This window comes from Scatophagus argus, chromosome 20 (assembly GCF_020382885.2).
Source record: "Scatophagus argus isolate fScaArg1 chromosome 20, fScaArg1.pri, whole genome shotgun sequence".
NCBI classification, from domain to species: Eukaryota; Metazoa; Chordata; class Actinopteri; family Scatophagidae; genus Scatophagus; species Scatophagus argus.
The window spans coordinates 17,014,035-17,024,386 of record NC_058512.1 but is presented as its reverse complement, the minus strand read 5'-3'; the positions used below and the strand labels follow the sequence as shown (position 1 = coordinate 17,024,386).

The following is a 10,352-nucleotide window of genomic DNA, read 5'->3' as shown; positions in this document are numbered from 1 at the left end:
AGAAACAAGGTCTATCCCTTTAAATACTACTTGTAAACAAATATGGCCGCTAAACATTCGCGCTGAGAACACCAGAAACTACTGACAGAAGAACTACGTTACTACTGAAGAATTCGCTTGTTATATATACTGTGTCTGCTGAGTATAAAACATGTTAAGTACGATTATAAGTACGTGATAAAATATATTCTACTACTTTTCGACGACAAAGTATTGTCGCAACAATCAGCGTTTTACGGCACCTACGATTCAGTTTGATTGGACGTTTTGTGCCGTAAACTGTGTTGGTTAAAGAACGCATGGGACTGAAGAGGGACAGCGTGTGAGTGCATCTGAAATGTAAGTAAAACCAGTGTAAATGTTATATATTTTCTTATTGTTGGCGTTAACAGTACAGATAAACCGCGCGAGACGTTTTTGATTGTACAATAATATTTATTGACATCCATTTTGTCATGCGATGCGCTAACCTAGCTTCCGAAAAAGTACCCAAACCCTTAATCTAAGTAAAAGCAGCGACAGCACAATCTAAAACTAGTCCAGATGAAGCAAATATGTAGCATTTAAATGTGATATTAAGTAGTAGTACCAACAAATATGCTTAAGCACCCGAAGAGCAAATAGTTATTTAGAGAGCTTCTTTAGAGTATTAAATATGTTGTTAACGTTAGCTGGTAGACAGGTTATTTCTGTGTTTTTCTTGTTTTTGGTACAACCTTTTAATGATGTCTCTTTTTGTAAGAACTTGGTATCATTTGCGTTTAGAACCTCATCCTAGAGAACAGCAATTAAGAGCTGCTAAGCGATAGATGTAGGGAAAAAATATATATTTTTTCTTTCTGTGAATGAGTCATGTAAAATGTGACACTTTGATCAAGAGAGGAATGCCATAGTTAAGTGAATGTACACGATTACATTTACCTTTAACACTCATGTTTACATTTGGAAATGTTGCCTGTGTAACCACATGTCCACCTGCATGTTTACTGTGTCTTAGTATTTGCACGTCCTTAGCTTCTTAAATATCATCTTACAGCGGTTAGTGAATGTTATTTCATACACACAGTGTATGTGAAATTACTTAAAAAATATTTTTGGCTTTCTGATGTTTGTATGACATTCTGCTATTGTTTTATTATCTCTATCTCTCAGTGAGACGCATGTTAGGATGGAGGCGAAATCAAAGAGATCTCCTAAAGGTGGAAAGAAGTTCACACAGAAAGGAAAAGGTGAGCTGCAGTTGACACTAACCAACTATGCAGACCATCACTGTCAACCAGTTTTATTCATGTCATGTCTTGCTCTGTTCAGATTCCATAGGGACCAAACTTGGTGGAAAACCAGGTAATAAGCCAGGCGGTAAAAAACCTTTCAAACCATACAACAACACAGAGAGGAAGAGCAAACCGGGGAAGGGTGGAGATGGTGGCAAGAAACAACAAAAGTTTGCTTTTGCCAAAACCAGCAAGGGGTCGCAGAAAAGGAAACTGCCGCCTTTTAAAGGGAAAAAGGAAGAGGAAGGTGAGAAAACACTACATGTCACATAACAATAAAATAAAAATGCACTCAAGCACTCAAGTTTAACACCAACAGAATGCAGCCTTTTATTCTGCTGAAAAGGAAGAGTGTGAAATAAAATACATGCAATACTTCTAATTAAGGCAAGGCTCAGAGTCGACACTTTAACTCTTATTCCTCCACTTCCTGCATTCGGCCTCAGTTTTTTTTTTTTTTTTTCGATAATGTGTGGGTTCAGGTCCAGTGGCTAAGAAGATGAAGAAAGGTGAGTTTAAGCCAAAGACGAAGGAGATGACAAAGGAGGAGTTGAAGATGAACAGGCAGCAGAGGAAGAAGGAGCTGAAGAAGAACAGGCAGCTGGCAGAGAGGAAGGACATGTTCCAGATCATCTGTCAGGCCAAACAAGTGTGGGGAGACCTCAGGAGGTACACACACACACACACACACACACCCTGACATGGATGTCAGGTTTCTATGGGCCTGTAAAATGTCTTAAAAACACTAAATTCCAATAATCTGAACTTCAAGCTTTAAGGGTGCAATTTGTAAGATTTTAAGTTTTAGTTTTAAAAATTCCAACAATGAGCTTACATTATTAACAGAATGTGAGGACATAACAGTGTTGACGTTATGTCAAGTATGTCCATGTATTGTGTTGCAGAGATAATTCTAACCATCTCGCTCCAACCTGTTCTGTTTTATTATTCCACTTTGTACCTGTAAAGGTTTATATATGCTTCACACTGTTATTTTTACTAGTATGTACGTGAAATAGTTCTTAAATTGCTTTCATAAAGGCCTTGAATTAACTTGCTGAAATATGCACAAACCCTGGAACTACGGCTCAGTAGTCTTAACCCCGCATGTATCCAGTTTTTAATAGCGGCCTAACAGCTGTTAAAGATAATGCCATCTAAATCAAATCAAAAGTAAGCAAGCCCACGTTACTTTTAGCTGACCTTGTAACATGAATGCTGGGAGTCCTGCTCATCGGTGAGTGATGGTGGTGTATGCGTGTCAACAGGAAGAACTGCGACAATGACTTGAAGAAGAAGCTGATGAAGGAGCTTCACGATCTGATCCGCGGGAAGGTGAAACAGGTGAGTCGTTCTCTTCGCCTCTTCATCTGTTCACTGCAAACACAGCAAAATCATTTAAACGCTTCAGAAAGGAGAGGCGCTGCGCAGCGTCTTTTCTGTTAAATGCCCACAGATCACCTGTCAGTCCATTGTTTCTATCGGTAATTATAACATTGGAGTCATCAGGTTAGTAGCTGAGATCAGAGAATGTGAAGTCACCACTAAAAGAAGCCTGAGGGCCATCATGACAGGAAGCGTCTCGCGCTGTAATGTTGTGCTATGCTGAAAAGTCTGTTATTTTGAAATCCATCGTTTCTGACTGCCCTCCTGCCTCCAGATGGCGTTTGCTCACGACTCGGTTCGAGTGCTGCAGTGTTTCATCCAGTTCGGCAACCACGAGCAGAGACACGAAGTGTTTGAGGAGCTCAAAGGTGAGCCGACACATTTGCTTTCTGCATCGACTGCCTTTGTATCCGTCTGCGACCAACATGTTTACCATTTTCGTACATAGCCTCTTGTCACGGGACTTGTTTACTTTTCGGCTGTTCTCATGTGGCATCAACAAAGAAAACAAAAAGTGAAACACAAACTTTAGCTACCAAGTCATAGAGGGTCGTAGTTCTACCATAAACTTGTATGTCGGAGTGTAGAATTAGCTATTAGCATCTACTATTTTAATTTCGGATTGGATTTTAATGAAGTTTTAATCATTTATTTTATTATTTGGACAAAAAAAGATTCTGGTAACTGGAAAATTTGCTGGTGATCAGATTCAGTAATCGGTCAGATCAGTACTTGTTGAAAATCCCTAGTTATGACATTGTGGTTTGTGGTTTTGAGCCGCCAGTCCCCTCCTGCTGCTCCTCGATTATATGCAGACAGAAAACAAACACGTCCATGAAGTGAATCGTTCCCGTTTACATCAACGTCTTCTCAGTAACGTCTGTCCGACGAATGAGACGGATGCAGAGCTGACCTGTGGTCCAGCACCTGGTTGTATCTTTGTGACATCTGCTTTGTTATCTTCCTCCCCCCACAGATGACGTCATCGCTTTGTGTAAGTCGCAGTACGGCAGACATGTGGTGAAAAAACTGCTGATGTACGGGTGAGTCAGCTAAGATTGGCTTCTTCTTCTTCTTCTTCTCTCTTTCAGCACACGTCTGTGTTTAAATCAGCAACACATAAACTGCGTGTTTGGCCCTGCAGACAAGTTCATTTATGCAGCACATTTTAAAGCAAGTCAACTCAAAAAGTGCTTCACTTGAAAATACGCGTGCCAGCACCCACAGACAGGAATAGAAGAGCAGGTTGCTTCTAAAGGTGATATTTGTGGAAATCAAAATCAAAATTTAGAAAAATTAGATATTGATAAGTGGTTCGTGTTCTTCTCAGGGAAATTTAAATATTATACTGAATAAATTGGATGGAGCTCTCAGGACTTGTTGATCTAGTTTCTTCAGTTTGGTCCAGTTAAAATAGATAGCTGTTGTTTCACTTGTGTGTGTGGTCATGTGTTGAGTTGTACGTATGCACTTCCTGCACAGGAACAAGGAGCTGGTTGCAGCTGTGATGCAGACATTTAAAGGTCACGTGCGTCCGATGCTTCGCCACGCCGCCGCCTCATCCATCATCGAGTACGCCTACAACGACAAAGCCGTGCTCGCACAGAGACTCATGCTCACTGAGGAGCTGTACGGGAACACCTTCATTGTCTGCAAGGTACACACACACACGTACACACCTGTATGCATGTATTACACACTCAACCGTGCTGGTGGTCTTGTGGTGCCTCTGCATTACTTTTCGGCTCCCTGCCACTGTTGGGATTAAACTGTGGTTAGAAATATCTGCTGATTTCTGTGCTCTTGTGTCCAGTCATCAGTGTGTAACACCATTGAGAAAGTTATTGAAGGGAACCCGGACAAGCTGAACGGCATCATCGACGAGATGAAACAGATTCTCGCGCCCATGGCCCAGAAGTAAGGCAAGAAAAATAAAAAGCAAAATTCATAACTGACCAATCATTAAAATCATTTAAGAAGCAAAACAACAAATGTTCTCTGGTTCCAGGTTTTTTAATGTGAGCTTTTTTTTTTTTTTTACTTTTCTCTGTTTTGAATAACTTTGGACAGACAAAGCAAGTTACATAAAGACCACATCATGATTTCTTTCCTAAAGGTTTTTGCACAGTTTGGTTACTAATTTCTTGGAAAAGTTAAAAGAAATAAGAAACTTCAGAAACATGAACATGAACCTTGAACATGCACTTTTTTTTCTTTCCGTCTCCCTTTTCATTATCTAATTTAGTGTAACATGCAACTGATGTTTGTTTTCCTAATAGATTAATCTGCTGCTTATTTCTACGATTAATTGTTATGTCCGTAAAAATGTTTATGAAGATTGTTGCCATGTGATCATCTTTTGATCGACTAGCCAACTAATTGTTGTTGTTGTTGTTGTTGTGTTTCAGAGAACAAGTGATCAAACACTCTCTGGTCCACAAAGTCTTCCTGGACTTCTTCCTGATTGCTCCTGAGAAACAGAGAACAGTAAGCAGTGTGAAGTTAAAAACAACAACCCCCCCCCCCCAAAAAAAAACAATATATAAGCAGAAATTTGAGCTTGAAAGAAGGCAAAAAAACTCAGCTTCAAAAAACAAAAAATTACAAAAGTGAGACAATTCAAAAACAAAATAACTCCATGAATATCACAGCTTCATTAGAGCAAACAACAAAAAAAGAGAAGTTAATAAGTTCATACGGTGCAGAATGTAACGTGTCTTCTGTCTGGTTCGGATTTGTTCTGATGTGAGCAGGAGATGATCGAGTCCATCAGAGAGTCGGTTGTCTACATGGCTCACACACATGACGGAGCGCGAGTGGCGATGCACTGTTTGTGGCACGGGACGGCCAAGGTGTGGACACGCACACACATACACACACAATCATCTTTTCCCCAGTTGGCAACATGGCTTTCAAAAGTGTTAAGTCAAAAACTTGCAAGCAATATATAAGATCCAAAAAAATCCAACTACAGACACCATCTACTGTGCTGGGAAGAAAAGTGTTAAAACAGACTGTTGTGTTTGCCCAGTTTTCTTTCCCTTTTCCTCCTGTCTTGCCTGTTGGTCATTATTCATAAACTACAGGCAATTTGCAGTCTAATAATACTCAAAATATTAACAATACTAATAGTTTGGTGTCCTGATGATGCAGATTGGCAATCATCAAAACTATCCAATCAATATAACTTCACGTTTACTTCTCGTGGTTCGTTTGTAGAAAATGTAAAATGAACAGGAACCGGGCTAGAACTGATAGGTAACAGTGTGTCATTGCTCCCTTGGTGAACCAAACTGCAGGATTGAAAGCACCCAAAGACCCACACCAGATACTACAGCAGCCAATAAGTGCGGGTATGAGGTGTGAACCCAGAATCCCACACCGCGTGACACTGATAGGCTCCTCTGGCGCTTGCCACACTTCACACACACGTTTTTGTATCATATCAGGAGGATTAGCCTTTCAGTGGCAGCAAATAAAGTGTTGAAGTAGAACAAATGTCTGGTGTTTGTTTTGAGCAAAACTTTCTTCTTTTCACGTTTCAGGATAGAAAAGTGATCATCAAAACGATGAAGACGTACATGGTGAAGTTCGCCACGGTGAGTTCTCAGTGATGCTTCGTGCGTTCTTAGAAACAAGCTGTCGGTACTCTCTCTCCAGGAGGAAAGGACTGAACCCCAAGCTTGTTTACCTTGCATTAATTTGGGGTTTATAGGTGAAAAAAGTAAAAGTAAGAATACATCCACATGCAGCCAGCTTTAATAGTTGACTTGTTGGTGTCCAGACAAGCTGAGGACATGAGGAGAGACATCTAAAGTTCACATGTTCAAGTTCTTGTGTGACTGACTGTTGTCCACAGGGGGAGTTCGGTCACCTGGTTCTTCTGGCCATATTCGACTGCGTGGATGACACCAAGCTGGTCAAACAGGCCGTGCTCTCAGTAAGTCTGATTTCATGTGGTTTCTGTTGCAATCCTGATTATTTAAATAGCGACTGCAGTTTTCCAAAAAATCAAACCCAAGTATGATGTGAAAACTAAAGAAGCTGTCAGGTCACGATCATCAGTTTGAAGGTGCGTTTTAGTTTCAGTCTAAAACTGTCGTCTCACCTGTTCAGGAGATCTTGTCCTCGCTGGATGAGGTCATCAGTAATAAATACGGCAAGAAGGTTTTGTTGTACCTGCTGAGTCCCAGAGACCCTGCTCACCTGCTGCCAGAGATCATCAAGGTGCTGGAGAAAGGAGACGGAAACACACACAGGTAACAACTGTATATGTGTGTGTCCTGTTGCCATCAACTAAAAGGGTAGGAATTACAATGTTTACTGCCTCAGAAGGACCGCAGTCACAGTTTGTGGTTGTAACAAAATTGAGACCTAAAATGTTCAATGTGACGACTGTAGCAGCTCAATTTTCTTTAGAAGTGAAGTGAAACAAACAGCTGTCTGATATGTAACCACACTCACAGTGACATCACTTCTGTCTTCCTGTCATCAGTAAAAAGGACATGGCGACTCGCAGGAAAGAGCTGCTGGACGTCGTCTCCCCACCACTGTTGGACTATCTCCGTAACAACGCTGACACCATGGTGACGGACAAGGCGACCAGCGTCACAGTCAGTGATATCTTGGCATCAGCCTGTGGTGACCTGCGGCCAGCCATGACGGCCGTGGCTCAGCTAGCCAATCAGGAGTTAGTACCAGGAGGGAGCAGCGAACAGGTAGGGTGTGTGAGTTTAAGGAGCGTGACCAGTTCCATCTGATTAATCTAAATATAAAGGGAAAATAAAAGCACTCAGCAAGCATCAACGGGTTCATAACAAATCAAACTTTGTTTAGTGCTAATTAGCAAATGTTAACATGCTAACAGGCTAAATTAAACATAACTTGCTAAACATCAGCATGTTAGCATTGTCAATGTGGATGTTAGCATGGTGTTACTATCATTTAGCTTATAGCATGCTAGCACGACTGTAGAGTCCAGTCAGTCATTTACCAGGTAAAACTGTTGGCTAGTTAGAAACGCTCAGATTGGCTGAAAAATTCCTTAAATGCAGTTTGTGTTGTAGTTTGAACAAGTTTTGAGTGATGAAGTATTGCATATGATGTTTATGTTTTGGAAAGCTGCTTTGTCACTTTTTCTCCTGAATTATTGTAATCCAACTCAAAGGCACTTTTTGCTGAAATGGTTGGTCATGTGGTTGTCACTCTCGCTCTGAGCTCTGTATGTCTCCTGCAGCTGCACATGGCGGAGCATCCGGCTGGACACTTGGTGCTGAAATGGCTCATAGAGCAGGACGTGATGCTTGCCGAGGCTGGCAAAGAGGGTAAACACACAGACAAACACAAAGTTTTATAGGACTAGTTAGGCTCTAAGCTGCTCAGCAGTGTGCACCTACTGCTGTGTTTCTGAAATCACGAAAGACTCTTCTTTACCAGGGTAAACCAAATCCCAGATGTCTTGCGCTATAGAAAAAGTTTTTAACCTCTTTCCCATTTGGGATTGTCACTTCTGGCTTTTATCTTTGGTTCCCTCTTGTTTTGGCCTCAAAACGGAGCCAGTTGCATCAGTTGTTGACATGTGGCCAAACTTCCAGCCTAATTGCAGTGAAATCAATGATGTCTGTAAGATGACAGAAAGACAGCGTGACCGTGTTTCCCTGTCCCACCCTCTCTGTCTCCTCACCTGGCCTCTCAGAGCGGTTCAGCAGGATACTGGTGGACACAGTGGGGACAGACAAGCTGAAGAGCTGGGTCAAAGTCAACAGAGGAGCCATGGTGCTCTGCAGGTCAGTACACACACACACACACAAACATACACTTATGAAATAATCTGGTTGCATTATACAATCACAAATCACTACAACGCAGCTCCAGAGAAGAGTGTGGGATTATTCAGAGTAACCTCATCACTGTTTTAACCAAATGTGTCCTGTTTTTTTAACATGTGGAGGCATATGGGAGTGAGACAAGAATATGTCATTATCCACTGTAGGTGGCTGTGTGTAAAGGCAGGGCCGTCCCCATCGTGACACACTGGCATGATGCTCAAAGGAAACTTAATGTTGTCTTACATGCAGTTTCAGATATGAATACAGAAGCTCAAATATACTATGAAGCCCACCTCTATTGTGTCATCACAACGAGCCATACTTCTGCAGTTTATTTTGTATTTCCCAATATCTGCAATTATTATTAGTTTCATTCAGTTAGATTTTACTGATTTTTCTATAAAATAATTGTATGACAGTGTGGGAAAGAAATAATTGCCAGTCTTCACATTGTGATGTAAACATGAACCCTGTTAAATAAATAAATTGGGATTTTAAAGTATAAAAGTAAACGCCTCTATCGCATCATGTTGGTGATAACAGCCGCATTAGGCCAATAGTAGAATAAAAGTGGAAAGACAGTTTGTGATTTTAGGGAGGCACGTATGTTTCTGTATGTGTTTACATTGTTAAAGATCATTTTAAATCATCTGCAGAATGAAGTAAAGAAACGTTAGCGTATGTGGTCGCAAGCTAATAGCTAATCAGTCTCTTCAATCTTGGTGTTTTGGTGTGCAGCCTTCTGAACAGCTGCGATAAGTCTGTGGCCGCGGACGTGAAGGCAGCGTTGCAGTCCATCAAATCAGAGATCAGCAGCCTCAGCAACAACAAAGGAGCTGAAATCCTGTTGGAGAATCTGAACAAGTAGAGACTTCTAATTTTAAACCAACTGGTGACGTCAAACACGTCACTTCCTGTGCGGCAGTCCTTTTTTTTTTGTTTGTTTGTTTTTTTTTTTACAGAGAATGCCAACAAATCGCAGTTTTTGTTGGCATTATCTTTTTTTGCTGCAAATGGGAATATTCTGAGGAAGTGGACACATCCTGGAACATTGTTGGTCCCTGGTGGAAAAATGGGAGCAAGTTTGTGTGCAGATGTTGAGAACTCTGTTAATAATGAAATAAAAGTGTTTGGAAGACAAAGTGATGCTATGAGAAAACAGGTTAAATTACAGTGATGCCACTTGTTTACAGATGTTAATTTGTCAGTGCTACAACACATGAACAGAAAACATAAATCATCATTGCATCAGTACAGCAACTCGTGGTTAGAGTAAATTAAGCAATACGGAGTACATAGAACATCGCCGTCCTGTTATGGTTTCTGTTCGTGCACATAGTTACAGTTTTATTTACAGGTTTCGAAATATCTGCCTGAGGTGAATGGAAGTTGATTTTAATGCCCACAGCACTCACCACAGCTGCAACATCTGTTTCATAGGAACGATATGCGTAACAGAAAGGTAGTTTGTTAATTTGAGTGAACTGGCCCTTTAACAGTGGCTGCTTAACAAAGAGCTGTCCAGTATTCCCTGACTGTTTGTGCCTTCCTGTTTCAGATTGGGTTTTTTTTTTCTTTTTTGTATCTTGTGATAATTTTATCAGCTAGAAAGAAAATTTGATTAAAAATAAAGATAATTATGAGTACTTAGTAGTATGTCATGCTTCTTTAACCAGTTGGCTTTCAGTGAGCTTTTTAAAAAGAAGTAACATACTGTACAGCTGAGCTGCCAAACAGGGATGCAACTAACTGTCATAGTCATTACTGATTAATCTGCTGACTATTTTCACAACTAACAGACTATGAAATGTCAAAAAAAATGAAAACTGCTCATCGCCATTTTCTCAGAGCCCAAGGTGATGAT

At 40.8% G+C, this 10,352-nt stretch overlaps 1 protein-coding gene across 1 annotated transcript; it reads left to right on the top strand.

Annotated features, from left to right (window-relative positions):
* Positions 1–85: 85 nt before the first annotated feature.
* Positions 86–10,134, top strand: pum3 (pumilio RNA-binding family member 3). Its single transcript, XM_046374551.1, has 18 exons — positions 86–339; positions 1,153–1,229; positions 1,312–1,521; positions 1,757–1,943; positions 2,543–2,618; positions 2,935–3,028; positions 3,637–3,703; positions 4,143–4,317; positions 4,474–4,577; positions 5,069–5,147; positions 5,414–5,512; positions 6,206–6,259; positions 6,520–6,600; positions 6,777–6,919; positions 7,156–7,378; positions 7,897–7,984; positions 8,356–8,446; positions 9,227–10,134. The coding sequence occupies exons 2-18, from the start codon at positions 1,169–1,171 to the stop codon at positions 9,354–9,356; spliced, it is 1,962 nt and encodes a 653-aa protein (XP_046230507.1). The 5' UTR covers positions 86–339; positions 1,153–1,168; the 3' UTR covers positions 9,357–10,134.
* The last annotated feature ends 218 nt before the right edge of the window (positions 10,135–10,352 follow it).